The 24112-nt window shown below is 51.4% G+C and overlaps 9 protein-coding genes across 9 annotated transcripts; 6 read left to right on the forward strand and 3 right to left on the reverse strand.

Annotated features, from left to right (window-relative positions):
* Positions 1-1544: 1544 nt before the first annotated feature.
* Positions 1545-4014, forward strand: EDD37DRAFT_674741 (protein kinase; the record flags this gene model as incomplete). Its single annotated transcript, XM_062819521.1, has 4 exons — positions 1545-1602; positions 1643-1923; positions 1975-3256; positions 3305-4014. 4 exons carry the CDS (start codon positions 1545-1547, stop codon positions 3901-3903), a joined length of 2220 nt encoding a protein of 739 aa, XP_062665872.1. The 3' UTR covers positions 3904-4014.
* A 350-nt stretch (positions 4015-4364) lies between these two features.
* Positions 4365-8054, forward strand: EDD37DRAFT_641592 (Ca2+/calmodulin-dependent protein kinase). Its single transcript, XM_062817316.1, has 6 exons — positions 4365-4611; positions 4669-4747; positions 4803-6102; positions 6150-6360; positions 6412-7355; positions 7435-8054. The coding sequence occupies exons 1-6, from the start codon at positions 4578-4580 to the stop codon at positions 7945-7947; spliced, it is 3081 nt and encodes a 1026-aa protein (XP_062665873.1). The 5' UTR covers positions 4365-4577; the 3' UTR covers positions 7948-8054.
* Positions 8055-8154: 100 nt separating this feature from the next.
* On the reverse strand, positions 8155-9142 carry EDD37DRAFT_570157 (mitochondrial carrier domain-containing protein; the record flags this gene model as incomplete). The annotated part of the gene is made up of 2 exons (XM_062814262.1): positions 8155-9012; positions 9071-9142. 2 exons carry the CDS (start codon positions 9140-9142, stop codon positions 8155-8157), a joined length of 930 nt encoding a protein of 309 aa, XP_062665874.1.
* On the reverse strand, positions 9097-10257 carry EDD37DRAFT_181937 (Mss4-like protein). The gene has a single exon (XM_062809972.1). The coding sequence runs from the start codon at positions 10011-10013 to the stop codon at positions 9327-9329; it is 687 nt and encodes a 228-aa protein (XP_062665875.1). The 5' UTR covers positions 10014-10257; the 3' UTR covers positions 9097-9326.
* Positions 10258-10492: 235 nt separating this feature from the next.
* EDD37DRAFT_641597 (uncharacterized protein) lies at positions 10493-16248 on the forward strand. The gene has a single exon (XM_062817317.1). It carries the CDS (start codon positions 10502-10504, stop codon positions 15914-15916), a length of 5415 nt encoding a protein of 1804 aa, XP_062665876.1. The 5' UTR covers positions 10493-10501; the 3' UTR covers positions 15917-16248.
* Positions 16249-16833: 585 nt separating this feature from the next.
* Positions 16834-18305, forward strand: EDD37DRAFT_182190 (uncharacterized protein). The gene is made up of 3 exons (XM_062809973.1): positions 16834-16964; positions 17019-17338; positions 17392-18305. The coding sequence occupies exons 2-3, from the start codon at positions 17097-17099 to the stop codon at positions 18128-18130; spliced, it is 981 nt and encodes a 326-aa protein (XP_062665877.1). The 5' UTR covers positions 16834-16964; positions 17019-17096; the 3' UTR covers positions 18131-18305.
* A 174-nt stretch (positions 18306-18479) lies between these two features.
* EDD37DRAFT_654099 (Alpha/Beta hydrolase protein) lies at positions 18480-19123 on the forward strand (the record flags this gene model as incomplete). The annotated part of the gene is made up of 2 exons (XM_062818652.1): positions 18480-18866; positions 18953-19123. 2 exons carry the CDS (start codon positions 18480-18482, stop codon positions 19121-19123), a joined length of 558 nt encoding a protein of 185 aa, XP_062665878.1.
* Positions 19124-20737: 1614 nt separating this feature from the next.
* Positions 20738-22697, forward strand: EDD37DRAFT_182273 (Tannase/feruloyl esterase). The gene has a single exon (XM_062809974.1). It carries the CDS (start codon positions 20894-20896, stop codon positions 22481-22483), a length of 1590 nt encoding a protein of 529 aa, XP_062665879.1. The 5' UTR covers positions 20738-20893; the 3' UTR covers positions 22484-22697.
* Positions 22698-22814: 117 nt separating this feature from the next.
* EDD37DRAFT_570179 (acyl-CoA-dependent ceramide synthase) lies at positions 22815-24043 on the reverse strand (the record flags this gene model as incomplete). Its single annotated transcript, XM_062814264.1, has 2 exons — positions 22815-23282; positions 23333-24043. Coding segments are annotated over 2 exons (1179 nt in total), but the record flags the coding sequence as incomplete, so codon positions are not given.
* Between the last annotated feature and the right edge of the window lie 69 nt (positions 24044-24112).

Consider the following 24112-nt stretch of genomic DNA (forward strand, 5'->3'; position numbering starts at 1 on the left):
CTTCGGTCATTGAGGAAGCTGATTGCTCTCATCAGCAACCTCACATTCAGTCAGATGAATTCGGCCAGCTCGATTACCGCTAAAGTCGCCGAGCCATCAAAGGAGAGAGGGGATATTACAACTTCCATGTCAGAGACTGCCGCCAATCATGTGCTCTTGGATGTTGACATGGGAAATTTTGACCTCGGGCCAAAGCTAGCAGTCGACAAAATCAAGACCCTGGTTGATTGACTTTGGGCTGCATTTATGAAGTCAGGCGATCATCAAGGAGACAAGGCCGCTTCCGCCGGAGAGAATAACAAAGTTCTTATCGACCACTGAAAGACTTGATGACTGCCGCCTCTACCGAAGGAAAGCCGAGAATGCATGTCAAAGTGTAGATCGCTCTGGCATGCGCACAATGTGTATCATGCCATGACCAAGCGATTTAGAGAGTTCGACCCCATGGGAAAGTGAGGTGCTGTACGAATAGAGTATGCCAGGATGATGCCCCATGGGCAGGTATTGGGAAGATTTTCCAGACCACGACCTTATCTTTCGCTCGCCTATATACTAATCGATCGCCTGAACACAAGATCATACCACCCGATTGCACTATCAAGGCCCTCCGTTCCTAGGCTCGTACTTTCTGAAATGCGAGCGCGAAGATGACGTCTTGTTTCACACCAACAAACCTTCAGGCAGACGAGCAATATGAGATCTTGCTCGCGTTCCTGGTACGTGGTAGCTGGAATGTCATAGTGAGGTGGTGTGTCATCAAGGTATCCGGAGCAGCCGGGAAGATGTATACGAGAATGTATACGCAGGATGCCGGGCAAGATTTCTTAGAGGAGAATCAAGGCATAAGGCCTTACTAACAGCCAAAAGACACTATGAAAGTCATGGAGACAGGCATCATTGAAATAGTACGGTGTTTCTGTATGTGCTGCGCTTGATAGCAGGGTCATTTTGTGAGCCAATGCGCAATAAACTATTAATGACCGTATGATAGCCTGGGGGCAAATCTTAATAAGAAAGGGACTGAACGGGAGGCTTATGCGGGAATAGTTCAAAATATTGGTTTTTTGCGCCTTTTGGGCTGGCGGGGCACCGCACCTTGGGAACATCCCACCTGCAACCTTTTGACCGTGGGTTGGTGGATTCTTTTCTCCCCTGCGCCGCAGTTTTGCCCGTCGTCGAGAAGAGCATCACCTTCATATGCTACTACTCTAACACAACGCTGCCATTCTTTTCACTCACCAGCTATCCTCTCTCTGTTTGCTTATCTCGACATTGTCCTCTGCTTTCACGAAGCCTTGTATATATTGTGCCGTCATTTGTAAGTTGCGCTCCCCCCACTGCCCAGGTCAATGCTTTTCGCGGCCGTATTAGGTCATCTGTTTCCGAAGACTCAGCTTGCAATTCCTCTAACTTGGGCCTGATGCAGTTTCTTCACGGTTGAAACTCACGTCTGTGGTTCGGAAACCGAATTGGCTCGGATTACCACTCGTTCATGTCGTCAACCACCATCGATCCCACCGAACCCTCGTTGATATAGTACCAAGATGACCTCCAAGTTATCCGCCATGTTGCTCCCTGGAGATGACCCAAAGAAAGATTCAGGTACCTATGAGCACCAGACCTGGGCAGAGGGGCTATAGAGCTGACTCGGGCAATCTAGAATCAAACGCTGGACCCGAGCAAAATACTGTACCGAGAGACGAAGCACAGGGCAATGTCCGATTTGCTTCACAAGACGAAGAGATAGACCCTAAAGATGCGACGGGACAGTCTGCCAGAGCAGCAGATGAGGATGACGAAGACCTCAGTCCTGAGGCACATGAGCAGATAAGGAATCTGGCTATATCTCTGCAGAAATCACGGGTGCAAGAAAGTCGGATGGCCAACTTTGCCTATGAGACGGTGTCGATGCCAGCCTCGCGCGTAGGTCAATCTCTGCAGCTGGGGGAGAAGAAGTTCTGACCCTGGATCTAGGTCCCATCACGAGAGAGCGAAACCCCCGGAACGCCACGAGGGTCCAGTCGACATGGTCAAGGATCAATATCCTCAGCCTTCCAATCCCCACCACTGACACCACATGGTTCAAAAGACGGCAGAAGCGACAGCATCGTCAAGGCCCAACAAGGACAAAATGCAATAACACCACAGACTTCACCTCCGCCGGATGCACAAGGCTATCACGTCTCTCAACCATCCTCCAGCGAAAAGCACGATCTAGGCCCTAGGCATGTTCCCAAGTTCGAGATTGGCCCATCTGAGTCTGCAAGCCCAACGGAGCAGAGCCCCGTAGGCACGCCAAAGCTCCGACCTTCCTCACCCCAGCCTGGCAAACTCCCTCAATCTAGAGCAAGTCAATCTCAGGAAAAGGCTGAACCGCGCCACTTCGGAAGTACAGGGAAAGGCTCGCTCGCACCTGCAATTGCAGCTGCAGCGGAGCGGATACCGAGGCACGGAAGTAGTAGCGATATTTCAGGCTCCGAGAAGCGGTCTTCGATATTCGGTAGCAAGAAAGATCCATATTCCCACATTAGCGAAAGCTCAGACAAAGGCGGACTAGATGGGAAGAAACATGGTTCAATGTCCGAATTGAAGAGATTCTTCAGACTCGGTGGGCATGGTCACAAGAACAAACATCAAACTCAGCAAGACTCGCCAGCATCCTCAGTTCCTGCATCACGGAAATCTACAAAGTCCGGAACGAGAACTCCTCCACATCAAGCCCCTCCTTCGAGCGTGCCATTTGCCGACGATCACAGTCTCGAGGCCAAGTATGGCAAGTTCGGCAAGGTACTCGGCTCAGGAGCGGGTGGTTCTGTGAGACTGCTCAAACGAAGCAGTGATGGCGTCACTTTTGCTGTCAAGCAATTCAGAGACAGGCATTCTTGGGAAAGCGAGAAAGACTACAACAAGAAGGTAACCGCCGAGTTCTGTATTGGATCTACGCTACACCATGGCAATATTATCGAAACCATGGATATCATCCAGGAAAACAGCCGTTGGTACGAGGTGATGGAGTACGCACCATATGACCTATTCGCTATTGTTATGACGGGCAAAATGTCACGGGAAGAGATCGCGTGCGCTTTTCTGCAGATTGTGAATGGTGTGAGCTATCTACACAGCATGGGTTTGGCACACCGAGATTTGAAGCTGGATAATGTGGTGGTCAGCGAGCATGGCATCATGAAACTGATCGACTTTGGAAGTGCTACGGTATTTCGATATCCATTCGAAAACGAGATCGTCCTGGCATCAGGTAAGTTTCATCCTTGGGATGTGGTTGCAGATGCTAACTCCTGATTAGGAATTGTCGGCTCAGATCCGTACCTTGCGCCTGAGGTGTACGAGGAGAAGAAGTACGATCCAACTGCCACCGACATCTGGTCTCTGGCGATCATTTTTTGTTGCATGACACTCCGCAGATTCCCTTGGAAACAGCCTCGGCTTGTCGACAATTCATACAAGCTGTTCGTCTCGCCGCCGACACCAGGAACTCCTGTCCCGGACTCACATCCTCGCAAACGGTCGCATCTTGGCTTCGAAGACGAAAGTTCGTCTCGACGTCCATCAGAGGCTGGCAGCATTCATTCACACCATCACCATAGTTCTGAAAATGTCGAGAATGAGCAGAGGCCAGGAACTTCAGGTGGGGATAAGCAAGAGGTCATCAAAGGTCCCTGGCGGCTGCTTCGCATTCTACCAAGAGAAAGCCGCCACATCATTGGACGTATGCTCAAGGTTGACCCCGCAGAGCGTGCCACCATGGACGAAATACTTGAGGACGACTGGGTATTGGGCTCGAAAGTGTGTTATCAAGAAGAAAACGGCGTGGTCCATCGCGCTGAAGGACATACGCATGTCCTGGAAGCGGGTTCAGGGGGTCCTCCACCTGCAAAGGTATAGGCAAACCTTTCAGACTGGCTCTTGACGACCAGACGGAGATCCATGGGCTTCGTGAAGGACCTCTTCAAACCCAGTGGGTGATGCTACGGGACGACGAGCTGGGTTGCAGCTTGGAAGCAATGACATTGAAGGAATGAATGCGTGTAGGATGGTATGTCACACTTTGCGGGACTCTTCGTTGGAGAAAAGGGCGGAAATTCGAATGTTCAGGAGCTTTATATTTATGTGCAGATATACCAGTTGTTACGTCCGCCCATCAATCGCAAATCATGATTATCGTAACTAGTCATGCTGGAAGTCGGAACAGATGTCGTGTGATGCAGTGGTTGAAGGATGAATAATGCATTGGTACTCGGCGAGTCGGCTACGCTCCATCGGGTGAATTTACCCCGGGGCCGCCGACCCCGGCCTTCTAGAAGACAAGGCGGGCAAGGGCAGTCGCTTGCGTAAGGTACCGCAACCCGCAGCCATCATTCCATCTCGACGTAGCGTAGACTAAAGTCCCACCATATCTGCCGATGCAACTTCTGACAACTCCGCCATTCCCCACGAGAGTTTGCACGGAATCAGGGTCAAGGTGGAATTCACATAAATGCGCTCGATGCGATGGCTAGCTAAGGTTACACAACTCGCATAGTCGCAGTGGTGGAATATCGTGCGCGGGTCGAACGGGCATGGCCAAGAAGAAGCGCCAGAGGATCAGCTATGGTCTGTCAACTCTTCGCAACGATTGCTGCAGGATTGCGCATCGCTAACGAATAACAGTGCTTCCTCTGGCAAGCTCTCCCGGAGGCCATAGGCTTGGGGTCAACGGTTTGGCCTACGACGATGACCGAACCATCTTGTACGCAGTCCCTGGCAGTGAAGGACATGAAAATATATACTAAGATATGTTACAGATATACAGGCGGTCGGGATGGTGTGGTTTGCGCTTGGGACGTTGACATCGAAGCACAGCGACGCAACCAGCAACTTGATGCAAGAGGAGACAAGCAAAGCAGTGTTAATTACCGCAAACAAGTCCAGGCGCACACACATTGGGTCAACGATCTTGTACTTGTCAAGAACAACCTGGGACTGGTATCGGCCTCGTCAGATGTCACAGTCAAGCTATGGCGACCACATGGACATGAAACAACTCAAGCATACACTATCGGCTCCCACAGCGACTACGTCAAATGTCTTGCAACCCCAGACCAAACAGCAAATTGGGTTGCTTCTGGAGGTTTAGATCACCGAATATGCCTGTGGGACTTGAATGGCGGCGGACAAACTCTCGAGATCAATGTCGGTAAGGCAGAAGATGTCGTCAAAGGCTCTGTTTATGCTCTTCGTGCTCGAGGCTCCATGCTAGCAAGTGGAGGTCCAGAAAGCGTCGTAAGATTATGGGATGTGAAATCAGGAAAGAGCATCACGAAACTGGTAGGGCACACCGATAATGTGCGGGACATCCTCATCAGCGATGATGGCGACACCTTGCTCACAGCTTCCTCGGATCAAACGATAAAAGTCTGGTCCATTGCGGCGGGCAGGTGTGTACACACCCTGACCATGCATAACGACAGTGTTTGGTGCATGTACTCCAACGATCCCAACCTGGCTGTGTTCTACTCTGGCGACAAATCGGGTCTGGTGGCCAAAACCGACACTAGGCGCGCAATGGAAATCGATGACGGTATCTCGGTTGCGATCTGTCAAGAACACGATGGTATTGCTCGTGTCATGCCTGCGGGTGACTCGATCTGGACGGCAACCTCGAGTTCCAGCGTCAACCGTTGGCTTGACGTGGACACCGAGCTTGACGTGGAAACACCACCTGCTTCCCCGCGAGAAGAGCGCACCATGAGTCCAGAACCGAACAGGTTGTCACCCGAGTCGGCGCGGACAGGTCCAATGACAAATGGCGTCAGTCATAAGAAGAAGATCCCGCATAACGCGGTTCTTCTTGTCTCAAACACCGCTGTACATCCGGGACGCAAACATCTTGGTGTATTACCAAACGTGTCGGCCACGAACCTCAGGAAAGCGTCCGAAGCCATGATCGCTGACGATCTGAGCATTGTGGTACCCATTCGAGGACAACCAGCGGAAACGATTGAAGGCCAAAACGGACTGATCAAGCATGTCATGCTCAACGACCGCAAGAGGATACTTACCTTAGATACAGCTGGAGAGGTGGTCTTATGGGATTTATTAAAGGTGAGTGTGGCCCCCTACACATGAGGGATTTGTCTGACGTCAAGCAGTGTATACCCATCAAGTCATTTGGTCGACGACATCTTGACGAGGTCGTGCCTGAGGTCAATACTACCGAGAGTCTCGCGAATTGGTGTGCTGTCGATACCAAAACCGGCAAGATCACGGTGATGCTCGAAGAGAATTACTGCTTTGACGCTGAAGTGTACGCTGACGATCTGGACCTGGGCAAAGAGATGGTTTTCCGTGAAGATCAAAGAAGTCAGTCATATTCTGCTGGTGGTATTACTTTGTAACTAACAGTTGTCATAGTCAACCTGGGGAAATGGGTGTTGCGCAATCTGTTTTCGAAACTGGTTGACGAGGAAGTCGCTCGCGACGAAGCTCATAGGCGCACGCTGCAAAGTCCGACAACAGCCAGCAAGGGCCTTGTAAGACCTGGGGCGCCAACGAGTATTGCCATGCCGCAATCAGCCGCGACCACGCCATTGGTATCGCCAGGACAGATTGTGACCCCACGGGCGTCGAATGGGAAGGCTCGGGTACCACCGACACCGGGGCTACTCATTGGAGCGGCCACACCAGGTTTTATTCCATTATCGTCTACATTGACGCCCACGGCTGAGGAAGTAACCGAGCACACGAACGGGATAGTCTCACCAGTGTCACCAACACCGACAGGAACCGACCAGAATGACTACTTCTCATCGTCAGCCAGCGGTCACAACCGCTCCGAGGCATCGTCAGAGCACCAGAAGATGCCCGAGACGCCGGGTGCAACAGAGGGCATGCCATTGGCGACACCAACGTCGCCTTCGGAGGAGAAGAAAAAGGGTCTTTTCGGCAAGAAATTTCCTATGACATTCCCTAAAAAGATGACAAGAACATCAACAGAGGTCAAAGCACCCGTCGTTCCCGAAGAAAAGTCGGATACGGCTTCGTTTACGCCCTCAGAGAAGGAAGAAAAAGTCATCGAAGATAATTTCTTCGGTGTCATCCAGAAGATCAGGCATGAGTATGATGAGCACTTGGAGTCCAAACCAGATCAACCTCTTCCCGCCGGCATTACCCCGAGTTTGGCCATGGAAACGCCCCTCCTCAATCCACCGCCTCATACTACCGTCATTATTCAAGAAGATAATCCCGAGTCTGGTGGACTTGCAGATCAATATCGTGGGGAGATCAGCGAGCTGGGTAATGAGGCGGATACACTGGAGAAAATCGCACCGATGTGGCTAGGTGATTTGTTGCTTAAGGTATGTTTATTTCCCCCAGTCCGATTCCTATGAAGCCGTGATTATGTCGTGTGGCTGACCGTTTGTGTGCGTGCTGTAGAACCAAATCCCATACAAGGAGACCGTGAAAGTGTCCTTTGTGCTTCACTCTTACGACAACCAATTACCCAGCATTGCTTCACCGGACGGCAATGCACGCCTCAATGCCAACCGCATGCTGCGCGCGAAGAAGATACTCGCGTATGTTGCTGAGCGTATTGAGATTCAGCCATCGAGCGCGCACGGCGAGAACATCGAGGAGCGGGAGCAGGATGTCGTGGCTGTTGATGCGGAGCAGGAGAGAGAGAAAGAGAAGGAGACGGAGCTGGAGGCGGCAGAGTCTCACGCGGACGGCCAAGAGGATCTCAAGCCAGAGGAGTATTTGGAGTTGTATTGTCAGGGGCAGAAGGTCGATCCGAATACCACGCTGGCGACTTTGCGAGTGCATGTGTGGCGGACGGGAGGTGATGTTGTGTTGTACTACAAAAGTAATGGGAGGAAGAAGTTGAGGTTGCCGCATCCGGCGGCTGTGCCGACGAGGGAGGAGAGTGAGGAGCATACGGGAGTGAGTTAGGTACCACTTCTCAGGAGAGATGCATCGTGAAAGCAGAGTTGCATATGGGGCTTGAGAGGAGGCGCGGGCAGTAATGGTGGTGGTCGTGGTGGCATTATATACATAGGTATCTGAGATTAGAAAAGTCTACTATATGTACATATCAGGCAATACTGAAGTCGCCTGGTCGCTTTTTTCTCTCTTGCGGATCAGAAATCTATCGTTTCATTAGGGATCGACAGATGCAAGTTGATTCGAGACGTATTGATACGTCCCTAGAAAGATGGCACCGCCTGTACTGATCCAGCCAACACGGGGGACGAATCCGCGAAACAGGCCGGAAAGGCCTTCGGTTTGCCAGATACCCTGCAAGATCTTGACGGGCCCAGCTCTGGTCGAGGCCGAACTGCCTGTCTCCCGTCGAGCGAGCATGATCCGCGTCTTCAGTACGTCAAGAGGCGTGGTCATGCCCGCTGCTACGGCACCTGCGGCGCTGCCGAAGACGGCACTCTCGGCGGCAGTGACTAGTCCTTTTTGACGGCCTGTGGTCTCGTGCTGTCGTTGTGAGTACGAAGACTTGAAGGACTCCCATAGGCTAAATTGGACGATTGTGAAAGGGATTTCGCGCATGATGGTCACACCGCCTCCTCTGTAGAGCTCGCGCACCATGGTCGGGATGGATTCGGTCTTGCGGAGTGCCAGGATGTCTTGCAGTGCGAGTAGGGATCTACCGCCGAAGAGGCCGGCTTGGGCTCGCTGCTTGACGACTTCCGTGGGGACTCTTATTGCGCAGGCAGCAATTTCGCCTAGTGACGAGGCGAGCATGTGTACAGACGTGCTGTTAGTCGAGCTCCCTCTTTTTACTCCGTCGTAGACTAGGAAGAAGAACGCTGCTGAGGGCATGGACCCCAGAAGCGCCGAGGGGAGACCCGCGTACATGCTACGCAGGGTGCCTTGGATTGTGTGCCGCGGGAGAAGGCTCGAGGCATGGCGTTGGCCTGTCGTCAGGTTCGATTGTAATCGTGTCTTGACCGTGTCGAGAGGGTAGAGGGAGAAGTCGACTGTGAGGCCGGCCAGAGCACCTGCCTATGAGAGATTATGTTCGTCAGAGTGGAATCGAGGGGAGGACAGTGGGGGAACGAACGATGAGAGATCGAGTCCAGAGCGAGTAGCCCGGTCTCGAAGGGTCGCCGAGGACTACATCTTGCTCGGTCATACCTTGAGCCTTGCCGTGGGGCCGAGCAGGCCAGGGAAATGGGCACCAGTTGTCGCAACGCAGTGGTGACTTTGAGGATTGCGCAGGAGGAATTTCTTCGAAGATGAGGTCGAACATCGGAGCAGTTCAAATGACATCAATCACTACGTATTGGCCGCATCTGGAAATATGTCTTGCTTCTCATTCACCAGTCACCACAAGTTCTATGTGCATCTTCTTTTTGTATCTCCTCATCATCACGAGTATTTGAGGGCATTATCGACAGGTTCCCCTCCCCATGTCGGACAAGAAACCCTCCATCACCTTTCGTCAACAAAGATTTCACCCAGTCCACGCCATAATCGAACCAAGCATGGCGTTCTGGCCTCGTCAATTTCAGGCTTTCGTTATCTAGACTTCCAACCGTGATATCAACAGCTGCCAATGGGGTATCGATCCTTTTATGTGATATGTATGTCAGAGTTGTCCCGCATCTGGAGCAGAATGCCCGAGTCGCCCTGTCCGAGGCGTTGAAGCGTGTCACATATGTTGATGGCGCATTGTCGCGGACAGGACCAATTGCGTCTATGGTGGACAGATGTAGGGTCTCATCTGCCGGCTCTTTGGAGAGGACGTCCCATTCGACCCATCCTACTGGAGATATCAACCAGGATTGGAGTATAGCACCAGCTACTTGACGGCAGGTGTTGCAGTGATCGATCATGACCACCGGAAGACGTGTTTCGACGGTTTCGGTTGCTGATATGGGTGTCTCGACCGCATTAGGGACTGCATGGCGGTGGTCCCACGCAGGTATTTTGATGGTATACCGGATGGCTTTGCAATAGCAGCCGCCTGTCAATGTCAACGCTTCTTTAGGGAGGAAAGCCATGTTGGTAAAGGTGCCTGGATTGACATGCACACTCGATTAGAACCGTCAGCGAAGGTTGACTCTGTATCAATACAGGCAGGAGGGAGCAACGTGGCCCGATCGTTTGGTCAGCTAGAGTTTCGCAGGCACTCGCTGGGAATACCGATATTAGGTTTCCCGTAGTCACGTCGGCAGCAATACGAGTACTGCATGGACGCCTATGCGAGCAGGATGGTATAGAGGAGTACCATCCAGTCTTGGCTTTAAAAAACATACCTCACGCAGGCTGACCTGTTTCATGACATGCTCCCGAGAAGTAATAGAAAATTGGTGGCCGAGTCAATGGCTTGCATAGCAAATGCAAATGCAAATAGGTGAAAGGGAAAAGTCGTTGCCTGGCAACAGCTCGCTGGGCGCCACTTTTTATGCACAACAGGCGAAAAGCGATGGATCAATCAGAACAGCCCAACACCACTACGCGTCTAAAAAGTAATTGAGCACCAACACTTATGTCACACGTATACAATCCCATACTCTTTGTGCACATTGTTCCACCATGCTTAAAGACAGCATTACTTTGTAGTATGCTATACCAACAACAGTTGCTTGAGCACTGTTCGCTGCTCCAAAACGCGACCCCTCGCGACTCTGATCTCTCACACCATCACCACTACTATTCTTTACCTATCTCTACCACCGAAACCATGGAGCCATGGCTAGACTCTCTCTCAGAGGACTGGAAGTCCGAACACCAGTCCTCCTCCCCTGCGCCATCGTTTTCGAGCAGCCAACAGAGCGGTAGCATCGCTCTTTCACACTCCCAAAGTCGCATCCCACATCTGGCCAGGAACATGCGCAAAGAGTCTGGGACGGGTAGTTTTCTGAGACATCGATCATCGAAGGGACAAGCCTGTGTCAATGGTGAACCCATTCTACGCGAACGAAGTGCCTCAAGTCTCAATGTCCCATATTCGCTCGGATCTCAGAAATACACAAGTCTGCCCCGCCGACCGTCCAGTGCCTTCTCCGAGTCGCAAAATTCTGTTCAGCATCACACATTGGATGAGAAGCCTACTTTGTTGGAGACGCCGGAGTGGAAGAGGAGACTGGCCAATAGTGAGAATGTAGCGACCAACGGCTTCGACCTGTTCTCACCCTCCAAGTTACAGGGAATGTTCACGCAGCCAACTTCCTCACAATTGAACAGCGACAATGACACGGAGGCCGTACAAGAGACTAAGCCGATGAGGCCCTTCAACCTTCCCCCCGCTAATCCATTTCCCATGCAGTACAGTAGCGTACGAGAAACAAAAAGCCGACTCAACCTGGACGTTTTGGAGGAAGTCGAAGAAGAAGAGTCGGAACAACATAATCTCCCAGTGATGCCTTCTGGGTCCGTGCGTACGACTTCGGTAGGAGGGCTGGTGAGGCAGCGGGTAGCCTCATTCGAGCGAACTCGTGAGATGAGTTCCGCTCAGTCGTCTCCCAGGTCCGTGAACGAAAGTCATGGCAAGAGCGTATACAACGCGAGGGATCCGCGATGGAGGACGCTTAGTGGGCAGGAAGAATTGAAAAATGAGTTCATCAGCCCGGTCACCGTGTCAAAACAAAACTCCATCCGTGCTACGGTGCTGCGCAGTTCTGATGACATCGATATCGATGCATTGGAACGCAAGCTGAAACAAGCCGCATCGGAGCATTCTCAGCGCCCGACTTCGAGCTCGAGCGATCGAGATGTCAGTTATGGAGCCAGCACTCATGCCAAAGGTGCTTCCATGGACGAACCGCTACCTGACTTGACCTCTCTTTCTCTGCCGGACGACCTGTCAATGGGAACGCAGGATTTCGCCAGTCATGGAGGCTTCATTAACTCTCGACGCGGTGGGCGGTCCAACGACAATTCCTCCTTCCTTCGAAAAAGCCTCAGTCTGTCTCAAGAACCCTCGAGACTCGGATCACACCCACGAGGTCCCCTGGATTTCCACAGTTCACCACCTCAGCAGTCGCGGGGCTTCGACGATAGCATCGACGATAGCAGAATAACTGTCAGTGCGCCAGTGACCCCACAGGATACGAGCGTCGTACATCATACGGACGCCCATCTCAGGCCCGTGTTGTCCGGGAGTCCCTTGAAGCTGTTCGGAAATCGCGATACTTATACAAACAACAAGTTATTGCGGATTCTAAGCCAGTTCGAACAGCCTGAGGAATCAATCAAACCGTCCGATAACGATGATTCCTATGAAGAGCCGCAGGATAACGCACTGCGGATGAGCCAATTTGGCCAGGGCGAGCTGGATACATTCGGCTTCGAGCAGGAGATACCACGACCTGCGCCCGTTGATACTGCTTCCGTTGACTCGACCGCGAGGATATTTAAGTCTACATCCCTCAGCAAGGAGACGCTGGGCACAATTGTAAGAAGTGAAAACAGCGGAAATCAACCTCCGAACCAGGCTGCACCCCTAGAGAAAGAGAGAACGACAAAGAGACGGAAAACCTTGTTGAAGGAACAGCTAGCTATTTCAAATACCGAGGTGGAACTCAAGCTCACGTTCGTGGAAGATCCAGCCTCCCTTGCAGGTACGAAGCGAAAGGACGCCAGAGCCGGAGCCGAAGGAGCTCAAGCAGACGCGGAAGTTCTTGCGTCGCGAGACCTTTTGAAACCCAAATCGGCACGTAGGCAACCTACTGAACAACTCGAAGTCGCACCTGTTGCAGACAAGGGTGATTTGGAGCAAGCCGACCAAGATGTCACCGAAGCATTGGCCGCAGAACTAGCCGCATTCGCCCAGGAAGCTGTTCATGTTCATGAAGAGTCGCGAAAGCCATCTCTTGCGACGAAAGATTATATGGAAGAAGCCAACAAGGTGATGCAGTTTATTCGAGCCCGAGGAAAACCACAGCCTGTTTTGAGAGACATCACCGAACCAGAGCACGCCTCCGAGCTCAATCCTGATGCTATCCTTGACCTCGAAATTGATGGCGACTCGACCAGGGATAGTTTCTCTCGGCCGCCTTCAAGAGAACGTCCTTTTAAACCGGCGTCTGATCGTCGGCATGCACGACACGACCCCCAGACTGAGGACTACTTGAAGAAATATCAAGACCGAGACGACCTTGAAGCGTTGACTAGCAACTCAGTCTTCGGCACCTGGGCGCAAGTAGACAATCGTTCAGCAGTCGAGGCTGCCAGAGTCCCTGTTCCAGATGACTTTCAAGAGAGCGACCCACCAAACATCCGTATTCTGAACCCTACGGATACAATGAGGAAACGCAGGCATTCGGCTTCCACGATCGAGGGACCTCATGATCCAGATCACGAAGGTCATTTCCATACTCAACAGACCCAAAACTCCTCGCAGAACTCGTTCCCCACGAACTCATCGTCCACAGCAGGTCTCAAGGGAGTCATTGCCTTCGGAACGGTGTCCATACCAGAGCGAGTTGGTGGAATGACCTTTGATCATGAAAAGAAAATGTGGGTTAAGAAGATGCAGAAGGACAATGGCATTAATATTGCAAATGACCAAACTCGTGAAACCTTGGGAGAAGCTGACCCTTTCGAGGATATACCTGATCTGAGTACCGATGAGCTGGAAGAATTGCAAGCCAAAGCTCGACAGCTTCAAGCCGAAGCCCAGGAGGCAGAAATGTCTGCGGTTGTAGAAGATGAGATTGTCCGAAAGACCGCAGCAACATCTAGAGCACCCGTGGAAGAATTGGATTCAGAAGCCGTCTTCACACGTAATCAACAGCAATGGGATGCTCATGATGAAGCCGAGGAAGTCAATCAAAGCTCTCTCCGCTCCAGAGTATCCGAGCACGAAGTCAAGCTCCACGACGGTATGGCATCAAGACCTCCAGCTCAACTCAACGACAACCGAAAACAGGCGCGGGTGGTCACCATAGCATTTTCCTCGCCAGTTGTGTCCGGTATCAACTACGCCCGCATGTCAGACGAGGACTTCGATGCCCTCCCTCGGGAGGACGATCTACCTCTCGACGAATCTCAGATTGATCTCGACGACTCTAGCCTCAATGGCGACTCGCCTCATATAGAGCCAGCTGAAATTCTCTCAGCGTCGCTCAGAAAGAAGCACCACAAAGTAGTCATCGAGAAGGACCATGTGCTCAGTTTCCAACCTCGCACTATTTCAACAATAGCAGAACATGATGAAGAGTATCCCGCTGGAGGAATGAGCTTGATCCATGCTAATCGGCCGAACCAGCTAACTCCAGCACCTTCACGCAGTATTGTGAAACTTCAAAAGGGTGCTAAGGGAGCCAGCATTCTATGTTTGACACCGTTGTCTGAGTTCTCGGTTCATCAAGTGGACAGTGTCAAACATCCAGATCAAAGCTACGTCGAAGAGAGGAAGCACCCGAATGCGCTGCGGCATGCTCACGGCTCCATGGCGCTGGCTGTTGATTCACTCATGAAAGCAATAACGGATGCAGCTCCGGACGAGCTTTACTGGGATGATCTCAGGAAGATGAGCCTTGCACCAAGGACCATAACCTCGGTACATAGCTTGAAGGACTATTGTCCGGCACTGGAGGAACTTACGGTATCGCAGAACCAGATCACCCAGCTCGGCGGGCTACCAAGTTCTCTGCGCATTCTGGACATTCGCAACAACCTCTTGAACGACCTAACTTCATGGGCACACCTGCAGAACCTCCAGTATCTTGATGTGTCTGACAATGCTCTCGAAAGCTTGGAAGGATTCAGTTCTTTGGTCCATCTTCGCAGCTTAAAAGCCAATAACAACCGGATCACAAACATTGACGGCATCTTGGACCTTGATGGCCTTCTCGATCTCCAACTCAGCGGAAATCAGCTTATGGCTGTTGATTTTGAGGGTGCAGAACTCAGTCGCCTGCGGAATGTGGACTTGAGCAATAATCATCTGAGAGAAGTGAAGAATATAGGATGTCTGCCACAGCTGAAAAAGCTAGACTTGTCAAGCAATGCAATCCAGCATTTCGACTCAGAACTCCAAGGCGGGGACATAATCCTTGAAGAGTTACGACTTTCGTATAACGAGCTTCAAGTGATCGGCCTAGAGCATATGCCAATGCTCAGATGTCTCGACCTCGATGGAAACCAGATCAATGACATCCGCGGACTCTCAACCGCTTACAACCTGGAGGTCCTGTCAATTAGAGAGGAAGCTGCCGGGTCACAGATCGTGAACCTCGTTCTGTCCACTGCTAATGAGTGCCGTACTATTATGCTGTCTTCTAATTCGGTTTCGAATGGAACGATCAAGCTGCCGACATTGCCACAGAATAACCTGCGGGAATTGGAACTCGCTGCATGTGGCATCACAGAGTTGCCAGAGGGATTTGGCACCTCCTTTCCAAACTGCCGATACTTGAATGCCAACTTCAATGCAATCAAAGACATAGCACCACTCCGCAAAATGGCACATCTAAATCATCTCCTCTTGGCCAAGAACCGCGTCAAGAGACTGAGGAGGACATGTCTGGTGTTGTCACGACTGGCATCCCTTGAGCGGATCGATCTTAGAGACAACCCGTTGACCGTTGGGTTCTACAGTCCTGTCTCTGGCACGGCTGATAACAGGAAGTCTTTGTCAGAGGCACGATATCATCTGCCTGATGGTTTGCCAAAAGAGGATGCTTCCTGGGTGAAAGCGCTCGACGAAGTGACTGGCCTGAAACGGCGGACTATTGAGCTGTTGCTTGCCGACCATTGCAAACAGCTGGTCGAACTCGACGGTTTGACACTGTGTCGCGAGCGACTCAGCAGCAAAGACGATACGTGGACCAGGTTGACGAATCAGGGGGTATTGGTGAAATCCCCGAGCTCGCTACAGTCTGTCGTGGTGGAGAAGCCTGCGGACGAGGTTCGACATTGTCTGAACGAGGTTTGCTGCGACAGGAGACTTCGATGATAATGGATTGTGATGTCTTTGACGGGTGATCTTATTGTACACTATCTGGGGTGTGGTTGGTGCAGCTGGATTCTGGACGGCTGCAAAAGTTTCTGATTTCGATAATGAGGCGACGTGAGCGAGGACAGAGCAGTCAACTCTCATGAACATATCAATCAATCAATCATCCTTAATGGTGTGTTCGAAAGGAATCCGGCTAATCCGACGAAATCAAATCTATTTGAATACTGCCTATCTAGGAAGTTAGACTTGCCCGATTTGATCAACCTTCCCCTTTTCATGACACAGGGTTAGGGTCGGTTAGGGTTAGAAATCTAATCGGTTTATGACCCTAGAAAGTGGCCGAGACTTGCTTACCCATTGGGGAAGTCGAAATTGCCTGATTAGTATGAGATCGATCGTTTTTCATGGTACAGTTAGGGTTAGAAATTGGTGGGTGCGTCATTCCTTAGGGTTAGAACTTCAGAATGAATCACATTCATCCATGAGAAGTGAGTATTCATTCGATTGAACACAACTCAAGTTACCCTGGAGACAAGGTGTCCTATGTACTCCGTATAAGCTCAACGGATACTCTAATGATGAGGCGACGCGATGCATCTGGTGTCATGTCCATGCCGACGACTCGCGACCGCAACCTGGTAGAAAGAAGGACTCTGACGCTACCATCAGACAGAATGCCTCTGGGTACGATGAGTGTGTGTTGATGTGGCCGCTTGTCAGCTTCACGCACTCAAGCTGGAGCTGCTCGATAAGTGGTGGTTGTGCTTGAGGTAAGTGGTAGGTTTAGTTATGAATACCAACCTCGACACATCCAATTGTGATCGACCCTGGAGAAGCTCAGCCTCGTCAGAGGGCAACACTACCCAGCATTGCCAGGAATTCTGCCACAATTATTGCCATGGCCTAGCATTCATAGGCGCTCTTCTGCGTCGGCGCCCGAGTTGCGGCTCTGGAAACAACTCACATTCCTCGAAAAGTCTGGAAACCTGCACGGACCACCATCCAGCCTTATCCCTCCTCGCCAGCCTTGTGATGCCATCAGGAGGTCAGTCTTCACATTACATGGCATGGCAAGGTATACTGACCATCAGTTTGATAGTCTATAAGACACCTTCGAACGAGTCTCCTATGTTGCTAGTCACCACACTCGAAAGAGAACATCAGAACAACTTACACGATGCATAACCCAACAAGTATGTTTTACACATCTCTGCTATTCCTCGCCTTCATATTTGGTGTGAATGCATCTCCCATTGCACATCCTCAAGCAGTCACAGCCACGATCGCGCCCTCCGGCCCATCTCAACCAGGTTGTACGCATAGCTACTCCGGCGTCTTTGGCATCGCGGTAATGAACATTTCAACTTTAAACTCAACCTCAACATCGTCCACGCAGCTGGGAAAGAGACAGGGGTCAGAGTAAGTGCCAGCCTCGTTTTAGAGCACTGAACGAAGACTAACATAGGACGTAGTTCCTCCCAAGCAACACCGACCCTCACCGTAGGCGTCGTCTCGCAGATCGGAGACGGCCAGATCCAAGGTGGAATGCACACCGTGACCATGACCCCAACACCAACCTCGCAGACCAGCACAGCCACTGTGACTATAACTCCTATATCACAGATCGGCGACGGTCAGATTCAGAATCCTACTGGTTCAGCTCCAACGGCAGCCGAGAGAGCCGCATCGACTGAGTCCCCGTCCGACCCGGGGTGCGCTGCGACACCAAGACCTCAAGAATCAAACGGCAACACGAGCACCGGCACGAATACGGGCGAGGTCTCCCCAGAAACTGCGTTGCCATCAACAACCTCCGCAAATTCAACGACATCTGCATCTCGGTCATCAACACCATCCGAGACCGGGTCGGTAGAGGTGTCGTCCCTCGTATCATGCCTATCGAATTCCACACTAAAGCTTACGCTGTCCAACGGCACACTCCTCGACGCACGCAATCGGACAGGCTACATCGCGTCAAACTACCAATTCCAATTCGACGGGCCACCTCAAGCTGGTGCAATATATACGTCAGGATGGAGTGTTTGTGACAGCGAAGACGGATCAGGTTCACCAACATTAGCCTTGGGCGGAAACACGACTTTCTATCAGTGTTTGAGTGGGAAGTTTTACAATCTATACACGATCAATTGGGCAGCACAGTGTAGTCCGGTCCAACTCAAGGTTACTGGTTTGGTGCAATGTGGATCGTGATACTGATACTGGTACCGATAATGAGGTTGCAAAGGGACGAATGATATTAAAGGTAATGAACGAACGACTTTAGATCGACCAACAGTATTTATTGTACTCAGTACTTAATTGAAGGAACACGCTTTTGCTCGGTAGATATCATCTACTCCAGAACATCTCTCAAGTACCACGCATCCTTCATTTTATCTTTATTCCAATCCCAATCAATTCCTTCCCATTTCTTCTCCAACTGTGCCCTACTCGTCTGCAACTTGCCCCTGAGGTCGTTCCAATCGACGTTGAGCAGCTTCCCGTCTCTCTTCACCCATTCACCGTTAATCATGACCGAATCCACATTTGCGGCTGAAGTATGCGTCACAAGGGCAGCAGAGTAATCGACACTCGCCACCATAGACGGCGAGTCACTCCGAATCAGCACGATGTCCGCGAACTTGCCGACCTCCAGGCTCCCGATCTCAGACTCCATATGAATAGCATGTGCAACGGAGTACCACTAGAGGTGTTCGACGGCTTCAGGGCTGCCATGGTCAAAGATCGGGCACAATTCTTTATCGACGTGCTGGCTGGGCCCTTCTTTGGCTTCAATCGGCCCAATGCTCACGTGAGCCAAGGCAAGATCTGGTCATGGTGGCAGCAAGGGCAGCTATGCGGGTTCAAAGCGGCGTACGACTGTATCAAAGCCTTTTCCGAGACTGACACTAGCGAGTATTTACGTAACGCTGATATTCCGATCCTGGTGAGTATTTAAAACTTACACTGCCACTCACCACCTAGCAACTAGAGAAAGAGCAACACATCGAAGCTGACTCCTGAATCCCTCAGATATTGCACGGAACTGATGACCAAGTCGTCCCAATCGATGCTAGTGCACGAAGAGCAATCAAGCTTTGCAAGAAGGCGACTCTAAAGGAGTTCCCCGGAGCACCACATGCTCTGCCGGATGTTAGTGCAGACAAAGTCAATCAAGAACTGTTGAACTTCTTGCAGTCGTGAGGTTGTCCGCTGATGACCATTCAACAGTACATGGCAACGTCAGAACCCGCCTCGAAAGGACATGCCTCCTATATCTAGCAGTATGGAATCCTGTTGTTGAGGCTAAGGAGCCTTAGCACGCAACTGTTGATGAGGTATGCACTATACATCTAGTGATCAACAAGGACCCCAATAGGAGAGTTCATGCAAACAATTGCTTGTTACCATGCGAGATCTTCCCCACACAAGGAAGCAACTTTGAGCAAACTTCGATGGTCGCCCTCTCAACCATCTATATGTCCTCTTATACACAATCCCATGGGTCTTCTGCATTTATAGATGTCTTGCAGAGTCACCCCAACTCCAAATACCGGGATCAGCTTCCCCTCCAGCAACATGCTTGCTCAAAACTCTCCGAGGTCTTCAGTGAGTCGTATGCGGAGGTGCCCTCATCCCGCGCGAGGTCTGCAAGTCGGATCACTCTGCAACGTTCACACCACCGCAACCAAGGCGGTTCACTGCTTCATTGCCCAGCCATTGCGTGGAGAAGCCAATATTAGCCCGGAGGTCCAGCTTCTTCCGATCAGTGATGGTCTAGGCCTCTCGAATCGTGTCATCATTCTTCGTGTGCAACGTGGCTGCGAAGGTACATTTGAACTCAAAGGAAACCTGCAATTTGTTCTGTTTTCACCGCAGCCAATTGACCATGTCCTGTGCCAACTGGCTCCTCTACGCATCTACATACCACCTGACAAGACATCCATCCTGACATAAGGGGCGGCGTAGACGCCAAGTGTAGCTTACGCAGCCTTGAATATACAGTATGGGGTTAATCGACGCGACTCCGCAAGTTCTCCTACCTGTCTGTCCCTGTTGATCCCCTCACCCGACAAGGCTCTGACCTGTGCTCGCGCCAATGCTTCGACTGTCTTCACTTACAAGACGTCGCGTTCAATATACAGCAAAAGGTTCTGTTGCTCCCTGCTTATATGTTCCTCTATATTGTCTCCTAAGCTTGCGCAGCCCAATGGATGCAACGTGTGTTCAGATGAGGTTGCCATGACTACTGCCATCGGAAGAAAACGCGTGGATCCTGCGTCACTGCTCAACTCAAAACACCAGCTTACGCAGCCTCTGACCAGGCTCTCACTACTAAAGAAGCTATGCAGTTTTTCCTTCGGCTACAGTTGCAGCAATCCATCAATTGTTCCTGAGGAGCTCCAGCCAGCTAGTATAGGTTCAGCCGACTCTGTTCCAGACTCTGTCCAGAGTCGGGTATCATGTCGACGATATCATTGGTCGAACCGCAGCTGTTGCATCCGGCAATGCAAGTCTATTGCGAGGCCAACGCCGAAGCATCAGGTCAAGGTCGTGGTAAGTTCGTCATGCTATGCTTTTATTAACCTGCGAACCTTCCGAGTGCGCCAGAGAATGCGTAACCCTGCGTGGCTCCCCGTGACACAGAGTTTACCATGTTGAGGACCGTGGAGAATATGAACAAGCCCTCTGGACATGAAAAGCTGCTGGATGCATCCTGTCATTCAGACATCCCGCAGTCAGTGCTCTCATCGCGATACCTCCAACATCCATACATCGACTTGACATGCGTTGAACAGGCGTTACAGCTGTCGCCGCTCTGGCGGTGACGGCGACATCGAACGCTGCCTCACTTGCCGACATCTGCACTGTGTCAAACATTGAATCTATCCTGCCTTCAATGGCACACTGCTTGGATTGAACTTGATTCCCGACGCGACGACGGCAGGCGCAGTCTACAATGCAAGCACTGGCATGGGCGGCACAACCATGGGGAGTACCAGCTCGGGCAGCTCCACGACTTACAGCTACTGCAACGTGACCGTCACATACACTCACCCGGGCAAGGACGACACAGTGGTTGTCAAATACGCATTCCCCGAACCTTCCGAGTTTGAATCGCGCTTCTATGTCGCTGGTGGTGGAGGCTACGCACTCAACAGCGACGCGACCGGCGGCCTCGAATATGGTGCTGCGGCAGGCGCAACCAGTGCCGGCTGCGATGCCTTGGACTACAGCTACATGGACAAAGTGCTGACAGGTAACGGGTCAATCAACTGGGATGCCACAAACATGTTCGGATTGGAGGCCTTGGGCGAGATGGCACTGCTTGGAAAGTACCTCACGAAAGCCCTCTACAGCATGTCTGACAGCGACAAACTCTACACTTACTATGAGGGTTGTTCGGATGGTGGACGCGAGGGCATGAGTCAGGTCCAACGCTGGGGCACAGAGTACGATGGTGTCATTGCAGGTGCCCCGGCCTTCCGCTTCGCGCAACAGCAAGTTCTCCATGTGTTCCCAGTCACCGTCGAGCAAACTTTGGACTACTACCCCAACCCATGCGCGTTGGATGTGATTGTCAACGCCACCATCAGCGCTTGTGACCCTCTCGACGGCCGAACAGATGGCGTCGTGTCTCGCACTGATCTGTGCAAGCTGAACTTCAACTTGAGCTCAATCATCGGAACAGCTTATTACTGTGAAGGCACATCTGCTTCTTCAGGAGCTGGAGGCCGTGGCCCGAGCGGCTCGACCACGACCAGCACCTATGCTCCAACACAAAACGGAACCATCAGCGCCCAGGACATCGAGGTTGCGCAGGCTATCTACGATGGTCTTCACAACTCCGCGGGTCAACAGGCATATCTCTCCTGGCAGATTGCTTCTTCCTTCGAAGATGCCGTGACGGTGTGGAGCAACACAAGCGAATCTTGGACGTATGACATTCCATCCACCGGCGGCGAGTATGTCACCCGCTTCGTCCAACTGCTCAATACCACCAACCTCGACAATCTCGACGGTGTCACGTACGACACATTGGTGGGGTGGATGGACACCGCTATGATTCGATACTACAACAGTCTCCAGACCACTCTGCCGGACTTGTCACCCTTCCGCGATGCGGGCGGCAAATTGCTGCACTACCACGGTGAATCTGATCCTAGTGTACCCGCCGCATCGTCCGCTCACTACTGGCAATCCGTCCGGTCCATCATGTACGGCAATCTGACTGATGTTGAAGCCATCGCGGAAATGCAGGACTGGTACCAACTGTACTATGTCCCCGGCGCGGCTCATTGCGGCACGAACACTCTCCAGCCGGGACCGTACCCAGAAGACAACATGGCCATCATGATCGACTGGGTCGAGAATGGAGTCCAGCCAAGTCGTCTCAACGCCACGGTGTCGTCCGGCACTTATGCCAACGAGACTCAATTGCTTTGCCAGTGGCCTACTGGTCCTCTGTGGAATAGCGACACCACGTTTGACTGCGTCACGGATAACGCCTCGATTGAGAGCTGGACGTATAGCTTCCCAGCGTTTGACCTTCCCGTCTACTAAGAGACAAAACAGAGGTCCGGCAGTAATGGTAATGGTGCCATCATTAGGCACAGTTTATTCCGCGAGAACTTCGCAACGTTGTTCTTGAGATTGACTGCCAATGCCTGCCACGAAAATATCTTTGAGATGGACTCATGGTACATAATGTTTTATATCTTCTCCTCACCAGCAGATAAATGATAATGCTGAAAATCTTTCCTCAATTATTGGTCGCTCATTAATATCGTTATAAAAGAACCCATCCACCAAAAAGGGTGAGATGGTTTTGCGCCCTTTCCCTAGCTATACATATCGAAGAAAATTCTTGAATGAAAACACTTTTCGTATCATCTTAGGCCTTTCTCCTGCGTTCTCGGACTCCTTCGGGCTTTGCTTCACCCTCGACAGGAACTCCGTTCAATTGAAGAGCAGGCTTGTTGCCATTCAACTTCAAATCCTCATTCTTTTGGGCGCGCTCGATCTCTTCATCCTCTTCCTCATCCTCACTCCTTTCGTCTTGCGGACCTTGTGAGTCGGAGAACACATAATTCTTGGCGATGCGTAGAATGAGGTACAGCCAGAACAAGTTGACGGCCTGTAGACATGCAAGTAGTCCAAACGTGATGATCTGGCTGATCCAGCATTTGTATTGCTGCGTCTCCCAGTTCAATTCGTATGGTCCAACGGTCGCAAACTCGGTCAGAGTAGCCCAAAGGATGCGCAGGTTGATGTAGTGACGGAGATAGATCCATACGCCCATGAAAGTGAGATAATATGGTCCAACAATGAAGGAATCGAGGTAGTTTAATGTTTTGGACGTCTGTAGACATGTTAGACCCGGTCGCGCTTTCACCAGAGAACAAAACTTACTGCAAGGAAAAAGTCACTTATATCATGGGTGATGTAAACCGCGATACCCATTTTCGCAAAATGAAACCGATAGCTCAGTCCAATAAGCGCCAATGTCACGATATGGTGCAAGACCAGCTCTTTGAAATCTTTTCTGGGTTTCTCCTGCTGCAGAACGAGAACAATGGCTTGCTGAGCCCAGTAGCTGGCTTGTATCAGGTAGTAGGCTTTGAACGCCCCCTCGTGCTTGCGATGTGGGAATCCCTCGAACATGGCCGTGGTGTTGAAATACCAGAGAGATCCTTGTTTCATGACGTACAGACCGAATGGTCCAAGAATGGCAAAGTACATGGCCGTATACATCTGCTCCATGAATCGCGACTGCTTCCCCCTCTTTCTTATGCCGCACTTTATGGCCATCGGTCGCAATAGTCGCTGCATGATGAACTCGCGCGTGAAAGTCAGAACGATCGTGTAGAAGCCTACAAAAACCCAGTCCGCGTATCCTTTTCCGTACATGTCCGGCCCGCCTGGATAGTCTGGTCCGAGGTTGTAGGAAAGGAAGATGGCTTTATGGAAGGGATTCTGCTCCCCTGGGTTCACCAAGTAGGCGGCCAGAATGGCAACCATGAGGACGAGAGGTGTCAGCCAGGTATGTCTGAAGGATATTTGTTTCCATTTGTGAAGGGCCGATCGAGCTTTCCGCCTTTTCGAGTGTTGTGGGAGGTCTTTCCCTCCAGACTAACGCATGATTAGAGAGGACGTTGACAGCACACTGGTCAACTCACGCTACTCTGCGCC

This window comes from Exophiala viscosa, assembly GCF_022695815.1.
Source record: "Exophiala viscosa unplaced genomic scaffold EDD37scaffold_14, whole genome shotgun sequence".
Lineage (NCBI taxonomy): Eukaryota > Fungi > Ascomycota > Eurotiomycetes > Chaetothyriales > Herpotrichiellaceae > Exophiala > Exophiala viscosa.

Bases quoted from the DNA above. Each gene is read 5' to 3' on its own strand.
- EDD37DRAFT_641592 (XM_062817316.1), top strand. From the start codon at position 4,578: ATGGCCAAGAAGAAGCGCCAGAGGATCAGCTATG. The intron at 6,103-6,149 runs GTGAGTGTGGCC...GACGTCAAGCAG, and splicing joins TCTTATGGGATTTATTAAAG to TGTATACCCATCAAGTCATT. The intron at 6,361-6,411 runs GTCAGTCATATT...CAGTTGTCATAG, and splicing joins TTTCCGTGAAGATCAAAGAA to TCAACCTGGGGAAATGGGTG.
- EDD37DRAFT_181937 (XM_062809972.1), bottom strand. From the start codon at position 10,013: ATGGCTTTCCTCCCTAAAGAAGCGTTGACATTGACAGGCGGCTGCTAT.
- EDD37DRAFT_641597 (XM_062817317.1), top strand. From the start codon at position 10,502: ATGTCACACGTATACAATCCCATACTCTTTGTGCACATTGTTCCACCA.
- EDD37DRAFT_182190 (XM_062809973.1), top strand. From the start codon at position 17,097: ATGCATAACCCAACAAGTATGTTTTACACATCTCTGCTATTCCTCGCC. The intron at 17,339-17,391 runs GTAAGTGCCAGC...CATAGGACGTAG, and splicing joins GGAAAGAGACAGGGGTCAGA to TTCCTCCCAAGCAACACCGA.
- EDD37DRAFT_182273 (XM_062809974.1), top strand. From the start codon at position 20,894: ATGGGCGGCACAACCATGGGGAGTACCAGCTCGGGCAGCTCCACGACT.